We start from the raw sequence: 23,615 nt of genomic DNA, 5'->3' as shown, positions 1-23,615 counted from the left end.
TAATGACAAGGCCGGGTAATATGTACTAAATATGAGAGAAGAGAAACACAGAGAGTAAGTGCCATAAGACGATAGATTCTTTCCATGTTAAAAGTCAAGTCACAGTCGATTCCTCCTCACATTCTCTTATGATACCTCTGACTCACTGTAGCACCACTTAATCTCTCTGTTCTATAGAAGTGATAACAGTTTCATAAAACTCCCTGTTACTTATCTGGTTGTATTTGTTCTTGGTTAAAAGCTCCCTAAAAATTAGTGAAAGACTTTATTTGTGGAGAGACAATAAGATGATGAAAACAAGTGTTTTTAAAACTTCATTGATATGGTTTGGCTCTGCACCCTCACCCAAATCTCATATTGAATAGTGATCCTGAGTGTTGGTGGTGGGGCCTGGTGGGAGGTGATTGGATCATGGGGGGCAGAGTTCCCTCTTGCTGTTCTCATGATAGTGAGTTCCCACGAGATCTGGTTGTTTAAAAGTGTGTAGCGCTTTCCCCTTCGCTTGCTCTCTCCTGCCACCAAGTGAAGACGTGCTTACTTCCCCTCCACCCTTCTGCCATGATTGTAAGTTTCCTGAGGCCTCCCCAGCCATGCCTCCTGTACAGCCGGCAGAACTGTGAGTCAATCAAACCTCTTTTCTTTATAAATTACCCAGTCTCAGGTAGTTCTTTATAGCAACATGAGAACAGACTAATATGTTTACCGTGAAGAATTCCAAACACATACCCAAGTACAGAGCATAGTATAATGAACCCCATGTGCCCATCAACAGCCTCAAGAATTTTCAACAAATGCCCAGTCCTTTTCACTCTCCTCCCTGTGCATAACTTTTAAGCAAATCTCACATCATTTCATATCATGTGTAAATATTTTAAAATACCTCTCTCAAAGCTAGTATACCTTTATAAAAACACCACCAAATACCAATATCACACTTTAAAAGTTAACATATTTTTAATGTCAAATATGCAGTGTTCAAATTTCCAACTGTCTTATAAAAGCCTGAAATGACTTTTAAAAATATTTTATAATTTATGCCAGAAACAAAATAAAGGCACCAACCTATTATAGAATCAATGGCATAAATGGGAAGCCAAATGACGTGTCTGACACCCAAGGACTATCTGCTGCTAGTAAACCTGTCTACAGCCTTTACTGTGTACTAGCATCGCTTTAGGAGTTCTACAAATATGAATTCATTTAACGCTACAATATAGGTGAATCACCAAGAGCATCATTTTACAGATGAAGAATGTGAGCCCCAAAGAGGTTACTTAACCGAGTCTAAGATCACCCAGCTAACATGAAGAGAAAAATAAAATGTGTTATATTCATACAATGGAATATTTTTCAGCCATAAAAAGGAATAAAGTACTGAAAGATACTACAATGTCAATGACCCTTGAAAATGTTATACTGAGTGAAAGAAGCCAGTTACCAAAGACCATATATTATATTGCTTTGTTTATATGAAATGTCTATAATAGGAAAATCTATACAGAGTCAGAAAGTAGATTAGTGGTTGTCTAGGGCTAGACAGAAGGGTAGAAGGCAGTGACTGCCAACGGGTCCAGGGTTTCTTTCTGGGGTGATGAAAATGTTCTACAGGCCTGGCGTGGTAGCTCACGCCTGTAATCCCAGCACTTTGGGAGGCCAAGGCGGGTGGATCATGAGGTCAGGAGATCGAGACCATCCTGGCCAACATGGTGAAACCCTGTCTCTACTAAAAATACAAAAATTAGCCAGGCGTGGTGGCGTGCGCCTGTAATCCCAGCTACTCGGGGGGCTGAGGCAGGAGAATCGCTTGAACCCGAAGGGTGGAGCTTGCAGTGAGCTGAGATCGCGCCACTGCACTCCAGCCTGGGCGACAGAGACTCCATCTCAAAAAAAAACAAGAAAATGTTCTACAATTGGATTGTAGTGATGGTTGCACAACTCTGTGAATACACTAAAAACCACTGAATTGAGCATTTTAAATGGGTGAAGTTTATCATATGAGATTATATTTCAATAAAGCTGTTTTTAAAAGTATACTTTCAAAAGATTTAAAATTTATCAAACCAAGGAATATTTATTAATCACCTACACAAGCACTACACTTGGTTCTATGCAAGTTATAAAACAAATGTAAGACACAAACCCTGACCTCAAATTGGTTACAGTTCAAGAGAAAAGGCACACATACCATATATCACAATGCACTTTTGCTTTCTAAATTATGCCTTTTTCTCAAAGGGGTAATCAACTGTCTGAACCAAGTTTTCTGTTTCATAAAAGGCACTGAGCTAGGGCCTAATGAACATATAAGCTATGATAAGCCTGACCCTTTCCTCCTTGCCCCTGGAGGCCTTTGGAGGTTCTGATGAACCACAAAGTTATCTTGTGAGAGAGCAACCAATAGGATTCCTAGAGAGCTGAGGCTGGGCTGATTCACCTTATAACTGAAATAACGTGAGTAAATGTGTTGTGACTCAACAGAAGCCAGCGCAGCTTGACAATCCTAGGCTGAGGCCGGCGCAGCTTGACAATCCTAGGCTAAGCTAAAACCAACAGGTCTGGTCCTCCTCCCTGGGTTTAGGAATGCCCACGGTAAACAAATTGCAGAGGTTTTCCTTTGCCATGGCTGCTGAAGAGCAACAAAGATCCTTGATGAAGATCAGAGAGAACTGCACCCATGAAACTTGTGAGGTGAGAGTTTAGAGAAGTGAGATAAAGGCTAACACAGGAGATATAATCTGCAGAAAGAGACAATTTGGGGATATGAGGTTGCACAAAGTAACCATAACACTGAAGAAAACTGAAGAGGTACCTGGTGGATCGCTCACATCCAGGAAGGTTTCTTGGAGACAGCATTGATCTTAAATGAATAAATAATGAAGAAACTGCTGTTCAAATTCAAAGTGCCTGGGTACCAGGGACTTACGGATATAGGGCTTGGTTCTTCCCAGAGGATACTGGAACAATGTCTAGCTTAATGTCCAATGAACCCATGAAACTTACATGCCACATAAATTCTAAAGCCAGATGTGAACAACAGAAAGATGTTTAAATTTTATAGACATGTGAATTCAACCTAATTTTATGACAAGAATTTGGATTCTCTGAAATTTTCAGATAACAGTGGCACTCAGAATCTTACTTAAAGGTTTACTGTTTGAGACAGAACTACAAATGAAACTCTAACCAATAAAATAGAAACTCACATTTTGAGCATTACCAATTATGCATCTTTCCTTAACTGCCTAGAAAGAACATTTCATCTGGATCAGGTGGCTTGGGCCCAGAGTGACCTGATGAATCAGCAGACTGCACTGCAAAATAACCCTATAGACAAGTTGCCTCAAATAAACCACGATCCGATTTGTAATGTAATCGATACCATTACAACGGTCTCCTTACCTTTCACCACATCCGCCACATTACAGGTGGGATCGATACTTCCTATGTGTTTAGGATGAACAGGATTAGTGTCACCCCCAAACAGAAGTGCTAGACGAACACAAAAGGAAAGGGAGGGGATTAAAACACAGCAGGCTGGGATGGTCACGCAGGGAAATACAGGGGCTTATGTTTAGAAAGGATCTCTTACTTGTAAAAATCATTTTAGCATCCACAGCAACTTAGAGCAATGGAATACACACAATTGATGGGTGAGCAACTCTTATTGGTCAATGAAGGACGAGGATGTGCTTTAAGGTCTGTCAGCTGCAGTCAGCAGGTTCTAAAGTAGTGACATGTGCCAGGTGCCCAACCCATTCTTCCTCTCCCAATGTGACATGGATGAAGAAACTTACTTTCATCCTTAGTCAAGTATACCCACCTTCTTAGTACTACTCCAGACACTTATTCCTACTTTCATTAAATATTTAGAACACGTAGTCTATACCATTTGGACAAGCCTGTAAAATGTCTTTGCTGGCAGCATTTCAGATGTCTCCCCCAAGAAGATTATGTTTCAATGTTGTGTACACAAACAATACTTGTTCAAGTATTTTTAAAAATACACTCAGATAATTTCACAATATACAAGATTTGCAAAATTTTGTTTCTGAATAAAAGCCAAAATAAGCCCCAAAGAAAAAGCAATCTGCATCCAAATATTTATAGGTGTTATTTTTAAACGAAGCAAAAATTGTGACTAACAAAAGAAGGATGCCTAAATAAAACAGGGGAGATTTTAAACTATGAAAAATGATAAATACAGGCATTAGGCCAATTAATAAAGTTCCAACTGATTAAGGCGAAGAAAAACAGAGGTGTGTAGGCTTAACTAATGACCTAAAAACATGCACGTATATATGTGTACACGTGTATTTAGATCAGAAAGCAATTGGAGTTATCTAAGTATTTAGTTGAATAGTATTTAGGCTCTTTTATTCCTGTAAATTGTCATACATTTCCATTTTGAGGATATACATTTAATATAAAGCCACATTTAATAGTTGTGTAACATTCACTTATCCAAATAAATCAAATTAGTAAAATAAAGACACTTTGTCCACTTTGTAATGCAGCAAACAGGGTGAATTATGCTCTAGACATGTGGATGCTTTTCCTTAAGGATTATAAAATCAGCCAAAGAGACAGTGCTGAAGATAAGCCAAAAAGTTTTTTGTGTGTAGGGAATTTTAGTTGTTTTTTTCATATCTGCTTAGTACCCTAAAGAGCAGACTAAAATTCTCAGTACGGGATTATGGGCTGACAGTCTGGCTTAATCTGACTTCACTGATCACTGTGAAATAAAGAACTGATGGCTCCTATCACCAACATCGAATTCAATATTCCCAGTGTTAATGTTTTTAAAACTAAAAAGGAAAACACATAACATCCAGGATAAAGAAAAGAATACAACCTGAGATACATAAAAGTATTCAGAGATGAAGGCCCAGCTGCCATTAAAGGCGGTCCCCCATCCCCATCAGGACTGCATCGGCAGAGACTCAAAAGGTACGCAGTGGTCCTGTCTCTAATGTGAGCCTCATAAAAGCCTTTCAAAAATTTCTTTTAACCAAGAATACAAATTAATAGCTTTTCAATGGCTAGGATTCACTTAGGAAAAACTAAACTAGAAATGAAGTTTCTACAACCAAAAATGCAGGTCAGTAAATTAACAACAGGAAAACATTTGGGACAAATCACTATGGTTACCTTTTCAAAACTGGACCAACAAACCCCAACTTACTGTGCTGATTAATAAGCATGCGGAACGAGATGCGGTTGGTATAAAACCGATCCAGAAAATACTGGATGTTAGTGCTAATGAAAGGATCAAACCCAAACTTCTCCTTGTATTCAATCACTCCTTGCGCCATTGTAGGAACCACATCATTGTGTCTATTTCTGACTTTAATCAGAACTTGTAGAAAGCTGTGTGAGAGGGAAACAAAACGTGGTCAGTCTTAATATCTCATGGGCTGATGCAGACTTCCCAGCTCTGTCCCCAGACTAGTTGTCTGCTGGTATTTTTATAAGTAAAGACATTATTCTTACTACATACAACAAGGAACCACTCACAAGAAACTAAAAGTATGAGCCAAGTTTTTGCTTGCAACCTTATTTCTACAGAAACCCTTCTTTCAGAGGTGCAAAAAGTAAAAGGTTCTAGTACAGAAAAAAAATGCTCAAATACCCTTTTAGGAATCCACTGACTTTTTGGATAAGTGATTACATATAAATACAGGTTCTATAAAAGTTGAATAAAGAATTGCAGAACATATCAGTATTTCTTCTGAGAACATGAGGACAATCCCCCAAAATCTCCAAGGATTGATTAATGGAATCTCAAAGCAATAGCTTCCATGAATAAAGAAATAACGTCACACTGTTTTTTGGGTTTTGTTTGTTTGTTTGACGGAGTCTCACTCTGTCGCCCAGGCTGGAGTACAGTGGTGCGATCTCGGTTCACTGCAACCTCCGCCTCCCGGGTTCAAGCAATTCTTCTACCTCAGCCTCCCGAGTAGCTGAGACTACAGGTGGACGCCACCATGCCTGGCTAATTTTCATATTTTTAGTAGAGACGGGATTTCACCATATTGGCCAGACTGGTCTTGAACTCCTGACCTCGTGATCCGCCCGCCTTGGCCTCCCGAAGTGTCTCATACACACAATTTAAGAGTAAAATTTGGAAATAAATATCTTGCAGCAGTAAAATATAGTGATGAAATGCAGATAGAACACAGGCAGTTCAACTATTCAAGTATCTGGCATATTACTGTAAATATGCATAGGGGAAAATACATTAAGAATGGTAGAAGACAAGTCAGTCAATGGAACTAAACAAAAAGTTTAGAACTAGGCCCATGAGTGAGTATGTATATATAAAAATTGAGCATATTGAGAAAGTGACATTGCAAATCAGTAGGCAAACAATCAAACTAATAATCAAGTTAACTGGAACAGTGGGCTAACAATTTAAGTCACATCCTAATTTCAAGACTTAAACCAAATACTGGATTAAAAATGTAAAAGGGTGAAATCACAGAAATGATAACAGAAAAATCAGGTGAATAAGTATATAACCTTGGGATAAGGAGGGCTGTTCTAAGCTTAATACCAAAGGTAGAAACAAATAATATGAAGAAACAAATGATATGACTATGTAGAATTTTAGCAATCCTATAGGGACACACATTAATAAATTAAGTGAAAAAAAAAAAGCCTTAAGAAAAGGAAAAAAACTAGCACCCCATCAGAAAACTAGGCAAAGGATCTGCTATCAATGCAAAATTTACCAAAGAAGAAGCACAAATGCCAATTAACTTCACCCTTACAAATAAGAAAAGCAAACTAAAACAATGTGATATTTATTATTCTCCATGTATCAGCATCAGTTAGAGTTTGGGGCTTAACTGAGGCACTTCTCAGGACAATTAACAACATACAGCAAAAGCCCAAAGAAAATAATTCCACTTCCAGGAATTGATCCTAGGAAAATAACTGGACAAGGTGAACAGCTGTTTGTGTGTTTATTTATTTATTTATGAAACAGAGTCTTGTTCTGTTGCCCAGGCTAGAGTGCAGTGGCACAATCTTGGCTCACTGCAACTTCTGCCTCCCGGGTTCCAGCAATTCTCCTGCAGCCTCCCAAGTACCTGGGATTACAGGTGCCCGCCATCATGCCTGGCTAATTTTCATATTTTTAGTAGAGACAGGGTTTCACCATGTTGCCCAGGCTGGTCTCAAACTCCTGGCCTCAGGTGATCTGACCGCCTTGGCCTCCTAAAGTGCTGGGATTACAGGCGTGAGCCACCGTGCCCGGCCAACAGATGTATTTAAAAGTTGTTCTTTAAAGCATTGTTTATAGTAGCACGAAAACTACAAACCAGTCTAAAATCCAGTGATAGACGATCAAATCACATGAACTATCTGAAGATGGACTATTAACATGAATATTATGACACTATTAATAATGGCATAGATCTACAATGTTGACACTTGTTATGTTTGTAAAAATATTTTACACATATAAATATATGCATGCCTAGGGAAAAGCATAAAAGAAAGGAAAATAGTAATAGTTGTTGTCCCCTGGTAGTAGAAATTGGGGCGGCTTTTTTTTTTTTTTACTTATCTGAATAGTCTTATTTTTCTGAATGATGAAATATTTCTGTAACAAATACATACATACAATGACAATAAAGATGTAAAACTCTTAAATTAGGCCATCATTATTCACAAAAAAATTTATAATGGACAATTTGTCCTTTATGTAATACTCATTGCAATGTATTTGTAAGTTAAATATTACTAAAGTGAAACGATTCATTATAGTAGAGAAGTGCCTGAACTTATCTGAAGTGGGGAGACTTACCTCAATGGCTCAATGCTCAGAATTCTCCTCTAATCTTCCGGGCTCTTCTAAACTCTATCATAAATGATCAACATGCTTGTCTTCTAAGCTACTTTTGCTTTACTAAAATGATTTCCCTGCTGGTGATCCCATACAACCTCTTGGTAAACAGAAAAGGCTGCTACCATGGTACTCGCTCACCTTTCACTCCTTCCTTCACCAAGAACATCATACTTCTCGAATGCCAACTATCGTAACTAGCCACATGAACCTAGGCAAGTTACAAAACTCACGGAGTGAGAGCTCAGCTATTATTGCGATGGTCAAGCACACACTGGATTAAGCACTGACAGTTTGCAAAGCAGGCTCATGGCCATAAATCGCATCTGATAACCTGTTCCAGAAACTGAGACGGGACTCCAGGAAAAAAATAGCAGAAATTTAATATCATGTATAGTCGTCTCTCAGTATCCGTAGGGGACTGGTTCCAGGATCCCCGAAGATACCCAGATCCTCAGATGCTCAAGTCCCTTGTCTAAAACAGTGTATACAGCCTACTCACATTCTCTCTGATACTTTAAATCATTTCTAGACTAGTTATAATACCTGATACAATCTAAATGCGATTTAAACAGTTGTTAAACTGTATTTTAAAAATCTGTATTATTTCTTATTGTTGCATTGTTATTTTTTATTCCTTTTTTTTTTCCTGAATATCTTTTCGATCTGCGGCTGGTTGAATCCAAGGATGTGGAACCTGCCAATACAAAGGACCAACTATGCTTCTACAAATCTGTTCTAAAATCTGAAGCTAGAGTGGTCAGCCCTAGGTTTTCCGATTTCCACCAAATGATTACCAGCTAACGACTTTTGAGAAAACAAAGCTCCTGGATTGAATTCATTTAATACTGATCGCTTAAATGACAGCAGTGGCTTATATCAAGGAAAACGCTACATCTGGGGCTCTAACCCAATGCTTCCCCGCCTTCCACATTTCACAGATCCATTAGACAAAACATCCAACAAAGTATAAAATAGGTGAGGGCTTTTGTTTTTCCTTTGAATTTTAGTTTACAACTAGACTAGAACCAGCTACTCATGGCTCAAACGAAAACATAACTTATAGGTCCAGCTTTGCTATGAATGGTCACAATCTTGGGCAAGTCACTTCACATCTCTGACCTCAGTTTCCTTATCTGTGGATTGAGAGGACTGGGTTAAATACCTCCTAAGGTTGCTTGTATAACATGGTATTTTCCTAGTTCTTCTTATGGAACATCTATTAAGTCAGGTGTTCAGTCTCACAACTATGTGGACTAGTTTATACTTAGAAATTCCTCAGTACAACAGGCCTACCATATGCATCCACTCACATATATATGAAACAGGAAGAAATTAATGTGAAAGGGATATTTAATTTCTCTTGGAGGGGAAAACATACTTACAGCTAGAGTTAGTGTTCCTGGGATAAATAAAAATGAGAAACAGAAATATCTCATCGGCATAATTTGCCAGTCTGTGCATAATGGGAGCAATACAATAGAATTCAGGTTGCTATATAAAAAACGTACTCTTTTATGCCTCTCCAAAACAAAACCACTACAGTTTTTGAGCTCAAATGTAATATCCTGTTGAAATTTTTTTTTTTAATTGTAAAGGATTGAGTAGATAAATTCATGTATATACAAAGGCCACTGCATTCTTAAAACTACCACTAGATGGAACATTTACTGCAGTATTCATAGTGAGTGCCCAGTTCACCTTGGGTAAAGGTATTAAGAATTAGATCAGAAAAGCAAAACTGAAAGTGTCATTATTACTTTTGTATTGTGTTACATTCTTAACTCGAATTAAAAAAAAACTCAATGTTGAGTCATTACTCATTAAGAAAATGAATGCTTTTGTCCACATCATACTCCTTGAGTCTTAATGACTTGAATTACATTTACCAAAATCTTTCTTATCTAGATATTTTTACTTTCAGGTAAGTGGTACCATACTTACTTATCCAAGACCTGTGGATCCTCAGGGCTCTTATTTTCATATTCTAAAAGTTCAAGAAAACTCTGCATATACCTAAAATGAAAAAAAAAAGAAAAAGAAGAGTTACTGTGTTAGTTGCCTGCCCAGCATCCACCCCTCCTCTCCCTCTTCCTAAGAACACTCCAAATTTTCACTCAGGTCTCCATCCTATCCCCATCCCCCATGTGGCTCAAGTGTATCAGGGAAGCCGGTGCCTCCAAAGATCCTGCGTGGTCCCATTTTTCTCTGGGCAATCCTATTTCTCTTGCCACTAATTATTCATTAGCCCAATAGTTTAGGTCTAAGTCTATCACTGTGTGCATTCTCCTGAACACAGGGAATGGCTCAGGAAGGGACATACTGTCTCAATTCAGGCTAGCAAAATGACAGAAAAGACTCGCTGGAGGACTCTGGCAGAGAAACCAACCTGCTCTGCTTTTGTACAGTGTGCTGTGTGGATTGGAAGCCTGGAACTGCTGCAGCTATTCTGCCACCAGGAGGGAATCCAGTCTGAAAACGAAGCCAACGCCATCGAAAGCAGGGCCTCGACAGCTTCGTGAATCTCTGAATCAAACCAACACCAAAAGCTTACCCTATGGCTGGACCTTCTAGTGACATGAGCCAGGTTCAGTTTCATTTTCTCTACTTACAGACAGACACATCCTAACTTATATATCAAGTCTATAGTTTGATTACCAAAAATGTACATACATATTTTAAGAAGCACATGTGTGACGCTGAAGTGCCTGCCAAGAACTTAGAAACTAGACGTGAAGAAGTTAAATTAATTTCATCAATACTTAATGGGGGAGGAAGAATGCCAATTAAACTCTCAGAAACAGCTTCTGGATTAAGAATAGCTCCATATCTCAATCAGGGCCAGTATAAGAAACAGTCTGTCCAACATTAAGATCTGGAGAACATAGAAAAATGACATCCAGAGAGGCCCATTAGTGCAGTAGCTATATCAAGCCAGGATCTGTTGGATCTGGTGGAGATTCAGATATTCCAATTAGAGATATGTGATCTCTATTTGGGGTTTTAACATGTTCTGAAAGAATTATCCCTTTATTCTAATTATTTCTAACCATTAACTGCCACTAATCCTATTATCTACACCTTTGGATAGAGGATGAGGACACTCCAATAACTAAAAATGACTGTTACACATATAAATACTCCAATGAGAATGCCACTTGATTCATCAGCCTCATGTGAACTCTGGACAATGCATTTGATACTAATGAATGTTCATCACTGGACATATTTTTTAAAAGTCTCTGGAAACCAGGCGTGTTAGCTCACGCCTGTAATCCCAGCACTTTGGGAGGCTGAGGCGGATGGATCACTTGAGGCCAGGAGTTCAAGACCAGCCTGGCCAACATGGCGAAACCCCATCTCTACTAAAAATACAAAAAATTAGCTGGGCATGGTGACACATGCCTGTAATCCCAGCTACTCGGGAGGCTGAGGCAGGAGAATCGCTTGAACCCAGGAGGCAGAGGTTGCGGTGAGCCGAGGTTGTGCCACTGCACTCCGGTCTGGGAAACTGAGCAAGACTCCATCTCAAAAAAAGAAAAATAAATAAATAAATAAAAGTCTCTGGGCACATAAGGCTATGGATTAGATATTGTTAAAATCACTGGGTCAAAACACCAAGAGGTCAAAGCCAGCCAGCCCCAGTGATGCCCTCTGCCCTGCCACACGCAAGCAAGCTAGGTAGGCATCCTGTCCTTTCCAGAGGGGACAGTTGAAGAAAGTCTTAAATAGAAGGGAGCCAAAGATTATTCTGAGGTTCCCAGCCTGACAGTCAAGAGAGCAAGGAGGACATACTGTGACCAAGGGGACAGTGGTGGGGTTCACAGCCCCTTATGCATAATAATTCATTTTTAAAAGGAAAAAATGGCAGGGAAACACAAGGCATGATCCTGAAGTGGATTCCTAAATCAGGAGGAGAAATTGCAAAAAAAAAAAAAAAAAAAAAAAAAAGATGTGGGTAGTATCACAACAATTAGTAAAGCGAGAACAAGTTCTACATATTAGAAGACATTACTGTATCAATGTTAAATTTCCCGAATTTGATGACCACATTGTGGTTTTCTAAGACCTGTTCCAATGAAATACATGCTGAAGTATTCACGGCAGAGGGGCATGATGTAGACATCGTGTATGTGTACCATATATGGGTCTGTGTGCCATATATAGACATAGATATATATATGTGTGTGCGCACACGTGTGTGTGTGTGTGTGTGTGTGTGTGTATGCAGAGAGTGAGACAGAAAGAAAGAATATGAATGACAATGGTAGAACGTGGTCAAATGTTAACAATGTTCACAATTAGTGAATCTACGTGACAGTATACGGGAATTCTTTCTACCAGTTTTGCAACCCTTCTGTTAAGTAGGAAAGTATTTCAAAATAGAATGTTTAAGAAACAAGAAAGAAGAAATGGCATGCATTTGTTTGGAATGGATGTGGAAAAGGAAGAGTTAAAAGACAAAAACCAAACAACGGAGTTGACATAGCAATTTGTTCGAGCCTATACTTTGCCGGTATCATATAATACATTTAAGTACATTTGGTCTTTGTCCCTGCTTCCTGGCACAGAGCTCCCAAAACCCTTGGAACTTTCTGAGTGACAGGAGTGTCTTCTGCTATCCATAAAGAGCCCCCTTTGACCACACCTGAGTTCATGCTAATGTGGTGACTTAGGATGGGATCTCTAGATAGCCTCAGGATGGGGCTGGTCACCAGAAAGGCCAAGCGATTCGAGGACTAACTTTCAGCTCTATTCTCAACTTCTGGGGAGGGGAGAGGGCTGGAGATTGAGCTCTATCAAAACCCTTGAACGACCATCAGAGTTTCCAGGTTGGCGAACATATGGGGGTACTGGGAGGGTGGTGTGCCCAGAGCGGGCATGGAAGCTGCATGCGGCCTCCCATACCTTGCCCTATGCATCTCTCCCATGTGGCTGTTCCCGAATTGTACCCTTTCTAATAAACCTATAAACATAGGTAAAGTATTTTCCTGAGTTCTGTGAGCCGTTCCAGCAAATTATCAAATCTGAGAGAAGGGGTGTGGAAACTCAATGTCCAGCCACTCAGTCAGAGGCACAGGTGGCCCAGGACTTGTGACTGGTGTCTGCAGTAGGGGAGATTCTTGTGGGGCTGAGCTGTAAAGCTGTGGAGTGTGCCCTGACTCCAAGTAGGTAGTGTCAGGATTGAACTGAATTGCTGAACCCAGTTGCTGTCCAGAGACTCGGAATTGGTTGTTGATGTTGGAAAACAACAGGAAAGAGCCCAGCAATTCACTTTGAAGCCCCTGACCCAGCCTGTACATAAGCAATAGTAAATGTTTAACTGTCACCACCACCAGGATCAGGGGACTTGATCCTGCCTACCTAGAATCCCCACCACAGTGGCCTCTAATTGGGATTTTATACCTTCTACTGGAAAATCTCTAATGATGGCCTTGAAGCAATAAAGAAGTCTCGTGCAAACAAGAACTTGCTGCTCTTTCTGAAACAAGCTATGGAACCAGAGCAGGATGCAAGGAACTATATGACATCAAAGCCACAGTCACAGTCTCTTTCATTTCTCCTGCATTCCAAGGACTGCACGTCACACAGTGAGAAGCTGCTGCTTGTCTGGAAAAGAGACTTGACACTGTACCTCTGAGACCACCTAATATAGTGTGTCTCAGACAATTCATTTTAACCCTATGAATTTATTATAATTAATACTATGGAGGAATGACTATTGAATGTCCATTCTCTTTCAGTAGCCTGGCCTCCACTAACCCTCTAGATGCGAGCTAATTAGTAGTTCCACTCTCCTTACATCTGTCCACGCCATTCCCTTCTAAAATGCTCTCCCTGTCACCTGCAATCTGTCAGTTCCACCCACCCACCAAGCGGCAGTACGGAACCACAGCTTGCATTTCTGTCCGCTTCTCTCTGCTCCCACAGCACTGTGCTTGCTTGAGAGGACTGATGGCATCTGACCTCCCCAACTCCTCCAACTTTCTTCACAGTGACTTCTACTTGCATTTATTTATTTATTTATTTATTTATTTATTTATTTATTATTTTTGAGATGGAGTTTTACTCTGTTGCCCAGGCTGGAGAGTACAGTGGCGTGATCTTATCTCACTGCAATCTCCACCTCCCAGGTTCAAGTGATTCTCTTGCCTCAGCCTCCTGAGTAGCTGGGATTACAGGCGCATGCCACCATGCCTGGCTAATTTTTGTATTTTTAGTAGAGATGAGGTTTCACCATGTTGGCCAGGCTGGTCTCAAACTCCTGACCTCAAGTGATCCACCTGCCTCAGCCTCCCAAAGTGCTGGGATTACAGGTGTGAGCCACCACACCCGGCCTCTACCTTGCTTTTAAAACACAGAGTAGACCTGCAAATGTTTCTCAAACACTGTATATGCAAATCCCTTTCTAAAAACACACCACTTGCTCTTACATCCTACCATTCATTGATCTCACCCTGCTTACCTAGCGGGTAACTTTGCGTCACAAATTCAACGTCTTCAGTGAAATGACATATGCTTCAAGCATCAGAGCTATAACTGATTTAAGTTTACGTTATCCTCTGTCAAAATTTTCCCTACTTTTCATGGAGCAAATGAAGCATAGCAGGGAACTGATATTTTTTCCAATATGAGGTTCCCCTTTAAATGACTTAATTTGTTCTACAAGAAGCACTGACTTCAAGGAATGTCTTTACAAGGAAAACAAAAGGAGTAAGGTTAGGACTTGATAAAAGCAGCAGATGCCCTGTCAGAAAAAGTGCAATCCCACCACACACAAGAAAAACTCAAGAAAGTGTCTAGTATAATTTACAAGCATTTTCATTAAAACAACTTTAAAACAAACAGCACATAAAGAAAAAAAAAAAACTTTTAATTGCATGGAAAATCCAGCTATCCCAAATGACTCATTCCCCAGATGGGCAGTATGTGCACTTTTACAGAGAATGGTCCCGCTGCCAAATGTTCACAGCATTGTGGGAAGATCCATTTTAAGCCACATTGTTTACTTACCAACTCTGAACCAATCCCACTGAAGGGCGGTTAAGTAAATTATCCGGCAGAAGATTAACTTCTCTCATTGTGTTAGCCAGCCGCACAGGAAGTTCCTTTCGTAGAAACATATATGAAGTTTTCTCACATGCATTATCTCTCCCTATTAAGACATGAAAAATGTTCCATGATTTTATAGTCTAACAGATGGAGAAATAAAGTGCTCCCATGGTAGCACGGTTACTACTGGTTGGAAAGAGAAAATTAAATAATCCTGCAGTCTCTAGTTGAATTTTTATCCTTTGAAATAGCAAGTTGAAGAAAATAATTTAATTAGCAGAGAAAAAGAACATTCATTACAAGAGGCAACCTTGAAAGCAGTTTTGTTTGTTTTTTTTTTTTCTTAACACAAAAACGTTCCTAGCGTTACCAGCGGCAATATAAAAGTGACCTGGGATATAATCTGAACTTGTTTTCAAATAAATACCGTGGGAAAACTGCCAAGTACAAAAGTAACAGAACATGTAAATCCACTCCCGTTCATAGGGCTTTCCAGGAGGCAACAGATCCATTCATTTCACAAATATTCACCTACTGTGTGTGCCAACTGTTTCCTAAGATTTTCCTACAGTGTGTTTCTTCAGGGACCGTAGCTCTGCCCCTCTGGAAGTAGCCACAGACCCCAGAGACCCTGTGATTCCAGAGGAGAGGCTCTGACTGAGACACAGGGCTGGCATGGGCCAGAGAAACATGCCAGAGAAACTATCTCCTGGGTGTACTCAGAGGCAGAGGGATCTACCGTGCCACATCGGAGAGGGTAAGATGTGGGTTGACCATAAGGAAGGAGGTCAGTGCCTTCTGGAGGCTTCCCTGAACTGGCTGTGCATAAAATTTACATAAACAAGATGCCATGAGAGGAAACATACCTGGCCACTTAAAAGAGGAAACCTGAGCTCCTTCCTCTGCTGTCATGTGGCAAGAAGAGTTCTAGCATAAGCCTGGCCTGCAACCCCCAGCCCTGCTGGAAACTCCATGGTGGCTGGTGGTGGAGGGCCTGATAGAAAAGGCATGAGCTTTGGAGACACAAATGTCCTCCAGCCCCAATTCCTCCATTTGCAGGTTGTGAAAACTTTGGTAAGCTTCTTCACTTCTGAGTCTCAGCTGCCTTAATCTGTAAAACGGGGATAAAACTAGTTTGTGTAAGGACTAAATGTGATACTGTGCATGGAGGCTGACACGGAGCAAGTGTTGGACAAACACTGGTCCTCCTGGTCTCCGTGGTATTGAGGAGTCCATCCCATCTCCCTCGCCCTGCCTAGGCCTCTTTGCTGTTCCATATTCCCTGGAAGCTGCACAGAAATGGGCAACATCGTGGCCAGGCCCAGAGAGAGATGAGCAGAGCTCATTTAACAATTTTCTCTACCAAACTCTCCTTATTCTTCTGTAGGTCATGAAGGCAGCAAGTCAGAGATTCAGAAGTAAATCCAATTTTCTAACACTTCCAGTCACATTCTGGTTTATTCATTTGCTCTCCCTACCAAATAAAACTTGAAAAAAAGAACCTAGTCTAGAAAGTCATCTGCAGAACCTTTCTTCCCCACTCATCCCTGACCCACTTCTCCATTCTCAAAAAAGTTACAATAAAAGATGAAAGTCTGAAATAATCCATCCCTCATTTCCCTCATCCTAAGTGAGTATATGGAAGGCCTTTGGTAAATCTTTTAACTAATTGATGATTCACTTTTCTCCTTTGTACTTTCACTGTGATAAGGACCTTAATCCCCAAATACCCACTTCAGGTAAGAGGGGAAGGGGTGAAATGCCCCCGCAATGACCTTCCAACATCTATTCTATACACATTCATTTGGCCTTAGGCAATTAACATTTTAAATGACTCTGGTCTTTTTTTTTTTTTTAGACGGAGTGTTGTTCTGTCGCCCAGGCTGGAGTGCAATGGCACGATCTCGACTCACTGTAACCTCTGCCTCCTGGGTTCAAGCGATTCTCCTGCCTCAGCCTCCCAAATAGCTGGGACTACAGGCGCCCACCACCACGCCTGGCTAATTTTTTGTATTTTTAGTAGAGACGGGGTTTCACCATGTTAGCCAGGATGGTCTCGATCTCCTGGCCTCGTGATCCACCCGCCTCGGCCTCCCAAAGTGCTGGGATTACAGGCGTGAGCCACCACATCCAACCAGCTCTGGTCATTTTGCTTCAAATAATATAGAGACAGTCCCCAACTTAAAACAGTTCAATTTATGATTTTTTGATTGTTTAATCTTCTGACTTTATGATGGGTTTATCTAATTATTAAGTGCTTTTTTGTTTTGAGACAGAGTCTCACTCTGTCACCCAGGTTGGAGTGCAGTGGCACGATCTCCACTCACTGCAACCTCCACCCACTGGCTTCAAGCGATTCTCGTGCCTCAGCCTCCCAAGTAACTGGGATGACAGGCGCCCATCACAATGCTCGGCTAGTTTTTGTGTTTTCAGTAGAGATAGGGTTTCATCATGTTGGCCAGGCTGTTCTCGAACTCCTGACCTCAAGTGATCCACCCATCTTGGCCTCCCAAAGTGCTGGCATTACAGGCATGAGCCACCATGCCTGGCCAAGTGCATTTTTCAGTTACAATATTTTTGACTTATGATGTATTCATCAGGATGTAACCCCACTGTAAGTCAAGGAGCATCCGTATATTATTCCTAAAAGGTTCCGTATGAATATAACTTTAACTTTAAATGCACTAAAAATGCTGCTATTTATCACAGTGAATCTCATTATAAAATGAATTCCCTATTATCTAAGTTAAAATATAAGTCTAGCTTTTCACAAGCCAGGAGAAATACTTTGCATCCTGGTTAAACAGAAAGGAAATTCTCTTTAAATCACAAAAGAAACATTGATGTTCTCACTGTGGGATGACAAAGACTCTCTCCTTTGACCAAACTTGAACCAGGTTCTCCTGGGTTTGCTTATTTGTTTGTTTGTTTTTGGAGACAGGGTCTCACTCCGTCACCCAGGTTGCAGTGCAGTGGCACAATCACGGTTTACTACAGCCTCAACCTCCTGGGCTCAAGTGATTCCCCCACCTCAGCCTCCCAGGTAGCTGGGACACCTGGCTAATTTTTGTCTTTTTAGTAAGGAGGGGGTTTTGCCATGTTGCCCAGGCCGGTCTCGAACTCCTGGGCTCAAGTGATCCTCCCATCTCAGCCTCCCAAAGTGCTGGGATTACAGGCGTGAGCCAGCGCATCTGGCTCTGAGTCTTCTTTTTGACTAGGCCTCGACTTTGGGTTCTATCTTGACCTGCTTAGTCCAGTCTTAGCAAAAATCCTGCTGAGTCATTTCAGTGAAAATCCCCTACCCTTGGTGCCTGATCCCCCTACCCTCGATATCTTATCACCCTGGCCTGCCTTCAACAAGAATCCCCTCCAACCTGGACTTTTCCTCTTAGTAACTTTCCACCCATTGACCCACACCCTGCTCCTTGGCTATAAATTTCCACTTGTCCTTGTTGCACTAGGAGTTCAGCCTGATCTCTCCCCACTACTGCAAAACTCCCACTATAGGGGTCCCTCTTGAATAAAGCCTTCCCTACCATCTTTAACAAGTATCAGATAATTTTTTTTTCTTTTCTTTTTCTTTCCTTTTTTTTTTTTTTTGGAGACAGGGTCTCACTCTGTCACCCAGGCTGGAGTATGATGGTGCGATCTTGGCTCCGCCTCCTGGGTTCAAGCAATTCTCCCTGCCTCAGCCTCTGGAATAGCTGGGATTAGAGGCATCCACCACCACGCCCAGCTAATTTTTGTATTTTTAGTAGAGACAGGGTTTCACCATGTTGGCCAGGCTGGTCTTTAACTCCTGACCTCAGGTGATCTGCCCACCTTGGCCTCTCAAACTGTTGGGATTACAGGCATGAGCCACCACGCCTAGCCATTTTTTTTTTTTTTCTTTAACAGGAAAAAGGAAGTTCTGGAATAGGGAAGAAGTAGAAGAATTCTGGTGTTAAACTGAAACTGGGAGTATCAGTATGAACTAATAATTTTTTCACAATTATGAGTTTTTGGGGGTAATGAAAGTATACATGTTTAAATTTCCAAGTTGGCAGCCTGTTAGGAGCCACAGGATACAAGCATGTCGTGAGCAGTGAGAGCTGGCTGGCAGGCGTGAGGTGGCCGCAGTCGGGTTCTCATCTCTTCTCTGAAAGTTGCAGATCCAGATGGTTTCAGAATTTAAAGGTTTTCCAATTTTAGGAAGGTAAAAAGGAGTCTATACCATACATTGTACAATACAGAGTATTAGAGAGCCACAACATAGCTGCAGTGAAATACATGAACATCTCCAGTAAGTACGATAAAGACTATGTAATCAAGTCAGTTCAGGTCTGGTTTTGCTAGAAAATGAGTTCTGGCAGCAAATATATGAAAAAGAAATTCAATTTTCAGTTTTTTGGAGTTCAGGATTCAGAGAAAAGCCTATGGTCCTGTGGGCTGGTGATGACAAAGGTCAGGTGCTGAAGTTTGATTGGGGTTTGAATCTTGACTAGAGCATTCACAAGCTTCATGAGCAGGGGTAAGTTTCTTTACACTTCTAAACTTCATTGAAACCACCTATAAAATAAGAACAGTATCTACTTCACAGAGATTTGGTGAGGGTTAAAATGTGCTTAACATTTAAACCAGAGGCAGTGGCTCACGCATGTAATCCTAGCTACTTGGGAGGCTGAGATGGGCAGATCACTTGAGGCCGGGAGTTTGAGACCAGCCTGGGCAATGTAGCAAGACTCCCATCTCTATAAATAAAAATTTAATAAACCACAATATTTAACAGTCACATTCTTAAAACTTAGAAAAGAGGCTAATTAAATAGAAATCACTAATGATGCTGATGATACTCAAACAGAATAGTCTGAGGCCATGGGATACACAATCGAATTGTCAGTTACTGCTTGGTCAGCCCTGAGAACCCATTCCCTGGGCTCATCTGATGATTCTGCAATAATTAAAACTCAATTACTAGGCATGGTCTAAGAGAACCAAATTTCAGGAAGCATTTTCTTCAAGCTTCCTTGGATTATCAGTCTGTTAGAAAACTCATGTGGAAAGAAACTTATCTGTCTCTGTATCCCTCATAGCACATATTATAGTGCCTCGCCTATGGTAGCTTCTCAATGATTTATTCAAAGAATAGATCATGCTTTCAGAAGTTTGTTTTTTTCTTTGTTGTTGATTTTTTTTTTTTTTTTTTTTTTTTTTGAGACAGAGTCTCGCTCTGTTGCCCAGGCTGAAGTGCAATGGTGCGATCTTGGCTCACTGCAACCTCAGCCTCCCAGGTTCAAACGATTCTCTCCTGCCTCAGCCTCCCGAGTAGCTGGGATTACAGACGCCCATCACCACGCCCGGCTAATTTTTGTATTTTTAGTAGAGATGAGGTTTCACCATGTTGCACAGGCTGGTCTCCAACTCCTGACCTCAAGTGACCTGCCCACCTCGGCCTCCCAAAGTGCTGGGATTACAGGCGTGAGCCACCACACCTGGTCCAGAAGTTTGTGTTTTTTAAAAAGAGTAGTTGAAAAATCTCAGGTTTTGTCTCTTACATTCTACATGAAGTTCAGGGACAAATTATTTGTACTCAAATACCTTAATTATATATCAGCTTAAATAGGAGAATAAGTCTTTTTTAGTTAATTTGGTAGCCTAAAAATAAGTATGAAATGCCTCATTTTTATAATCTTTCTGTGCTTTCTTCATATACATTGAAAGTATCTTTCCTATGTATTAATGCCAGATACTCAGTTTAAATCAAAAGGTTCTAACAACCATTTTTTTTTTTTTTAATAATGAACTTAGCAAGAAAAACATTTTGGTTTTAAATGAACGTCCTTGTCAGAGGGTTCTGTTTTGATGAGTCTTCTGGTATATTGTGTATTTTCCAGTTCTGCTTTCCAATTATTTGACTTCATTTTTCCCCTACTTACTTGGCTTCTCCACATTACTTAATTTTGACTTTCTAGTTTTATTCTGCATTTCTCAATATACTTCATCTCATTCAAATTTACCAATTAAGTTTTTCCCTGGTATCAGTTCAAAGATGACAAAGGGAGCAGGTGAGGGGGCTTGGAAAATTCTGACTTAGTGGATGCAAACAGGTCATTAGACTCAAATACACTCATGTGCATTTCTTCTGTTTTTCTCTTAAGTTTGACGATCCTTTCATTCTCTTCTGTTTCTGGTTGCTTTGTTTGTTTGTTTGTTTGTGAGACAGAGTCTCACTCTGTTGCCCAGGCTGGACTGCAGTGGCGCAATCTCAGCTCACTGCAACCTCCACCTCCTGGGTTCAAGCGATTCTCCTGCCTCAGCCTCCTGAGTAGCTGGGATTACAGGCATGCACCACTACACCCGGCTAATTTTTGTATTTTTAGTAGAGACGGGGGTTTCACCATGTTGGCCAGGTTGGTCTCGAACTCCTGACCTCAGGTGATCCACCCGCCTCAGCTTCCCAAAGTTCTAGGATTACAGGCGTGAGCCACTGTGCCTGGCCTCTGTTTATTTTTTATACTTTGTCCTTTTATTGGGAAGCTGGAGACAATTACTGTATTTGCAAAAGGTATGATTTGCTTTGTCTAGAAAGGTCCCATACAGCTTCACATTCACCAAGACCTAGGATGAGTAGACACAGAAATACAAATGACTTTCAATTTAATGCAGGGAGCCTTCCCGATGGCTGGACCAGGAGGTAGCCAGGAGCATTTAGCTAGCCGCCTGAGAGCAGGAGCTCACAGACATATTTCTTTACACCTGGTTTCCGTAGTGGCTGATAACCCTGGCTTGGCTTTAATCCTCTTTTCGAGTAATTTACAGGCGGCAGAAAAAATAATTATTCTTCAGTTAATCAAGTCACCTGATAATAAGAAACTTTTTCTTTTTTCTTTTTCTTTTTTATTTTATTTACTTATTTATTTATTTTTTGAGATGGAGTTTCGCTCTTATTGCCCAGGCTGGAGTGCAATGGCGGGATCTCACCTCACTACCACCTCTGCCTCCTAGGTTCAAGCGATTGACAATAAGTACCTTTTAATTAAAGCAGAGGCTAAGGACATATTTTACACTGTCTTCAATCAATAGAGACCATGCCTCCTAAAATGTAGAGTCTCCTCTGTCTGGATTACTTGAAGGCTTCCTTTGTCCATTGTTCAGCTTTAGCAGTTGGTGGGGGCTGGGGGGTCGTTTGGGAGTGGCAATAATGAGATAAAGAGCAATACATGGAAAAATTACTCGCAAGGCACCAAAAAAACCCAACAGAATGATCCAGCTCATTCTGATAATTTTTATTAATATCATCAAATAAATGCTTTTCATTAATATCACCAACTAAATGTCTGAGTTGGCAATGTATTTTTCCCATTAACCATGTTAAAATTTGTAAAATGTAACTGAGAACATATTATTTTAAGGTGAGCTCTTTTTAAAAAATTTTCAACTTTTATTTTAGATGCAGGGGGTGCATGCACAGGCTTGTTCCATGGGGATGTTGCACCCAGGTAGTGTGCACAGTACCCAACAGGTAGTTTTTCAACCTGCGCCCACTTCCCTCCCCTGTCTAGTAGTTTGCAGTGTCTGTTCTTCCCATGTTTATGTCCATGTGTGGAGGTGAGCTCTTCAACTTCTTTTCTCCAGTTGTAGTTATAAGATTTCAATGTGTTGAAAACACTGAATTTAAGAATAAGTCATTAAGTTTTGGATTTACTAGGGTTAAACAATGATTAATTGAATAGTCCTTCAGAAGAAACAACCTGACATGTGAATGGAGACCTACCAAATGATTGTGAATGTCCTTCAAAGAATCCCTTTTTTAAAAACTTAGTTTCTACTTTTAAAATGTTTGTTTTGCTTCATGAGCAGTTTCTCACTGTCTTAAGAGCTTAAGAGTTTTCCTTTGTTCAAGAAAATTTATTCCTGAATCTAAGAAGAGATCAAAATAGGTTACAGATTTGGAATCTGCCAAACTTGGGGCTGCCTCCACTCTAGGCCAGACCATGGTTTGGTTATTATTATTAATCACAGTGAGTCAGTTATGCCTGTAATCCCAGCACTTTGGGAGGCTGAGGCAAGAGGACTGCTTGAATACAAGAGCTCAAGACCAGCCCAGGCAACATAGGGAGACCCAGTCTCTACAAAAAATAAAAAATCAGCTGGGCATGGTGGTGCATGACTATAGTTCCAGCTACTTGGGAGACTGAGGCAGGAGGATCGCTTGAGCTGGGAGGTCGAGGCTGCAGTGAGCTGTGATTGTGCCACTGCACTCCAGCCTAGGTGACACAGTGAAACCCCATTTCAAAAAACCAAAAAAAGAGTAAGTCAGAACTTCAGAGACAAAGAGCCAAAGACTGGGGACTTCACACACACTTTATTCCCTATCAAATTCAATGCCTCCAAGCATCCAGATATTACATGACTTCTTTCAGCCCAATGTCCATATTATGACACTCACAGATGTTGTGAGTCAGGAATTTAGACAGAACGCAGAAGGGATGGCTTATCTGGGTCTCAGCTGGGAAAACTCGAAGGCTGCAGGTTGACTAGATCTTGGGTCTGGAAGCATCCGAAGGCCCCTTCACTCCTAAGTCTGATGCTTGGGCCAGATGACTTCGCAACTAGGATTGCACATCTGAGCAGCTTGGGGTGGCCTCTTCCTGGGCTCCCTCACATCACGGCAGCCTCGGGCTAGTTGGATCCTTCCATCACTTCAGTGAAAGACAGCAGCCGCATGGCCTTT

General features: G+C 40.8%; 1 protein-coding gene across 1 annotated transcript in view; it reads right to left on the bottom strand.

Moving 5' to 3' along the window:
- PDK3 (pyruvate dehydrogenase kinase 3) overlaps window positions 1–23,615 on the bottom strand; it is a 75,055-nt gene that overhangs the window by 31,213 nt on the left and 20,227 nt on the right. Inside the window, exons 2-5 of the mRNA XM_025372817.1 lie at window positions 14,864–15,005; window positions 9,794–9,865; window positions 5,183–5,367; window positions 3,400–3,489 (exon numbers count right to left, since the gene is read on the bottom strand). Coding sequence (XP_025228602.1) covers window positions 3,400–3,489; window positions 5,183–5,367; window positions 9,794–9,865; window positions 14,864–15,005 — 489 coding nt within the window. The remainder of the gene's footprint in view (window positions 1–3,399; window positions 3,490–5,182; window positions 5,368–9,793; window positions 9,866–14,863; window positions 15,006–23,615) is intronic.

This window comes from Theropithecus gelada, chromosome X (genome assembly GCF_003255815.1).
Source record: "Theropithecus gelada isolate Dixy chromosome X, Tgel_1.0, whole genome shotgun sequence".
Classification (NCBI taxonomy): domain Eukaryota; kingdom Metazoa; phylum Chordata; class Mammalia; order Primates; family Cercopithecidae; genus Theropithecus; species Theropithecus gelada.
Note: the sequence above shows the minus strand (reverse complement) of the source record. Positions and strands in the feature narration are given on the sequence as shown.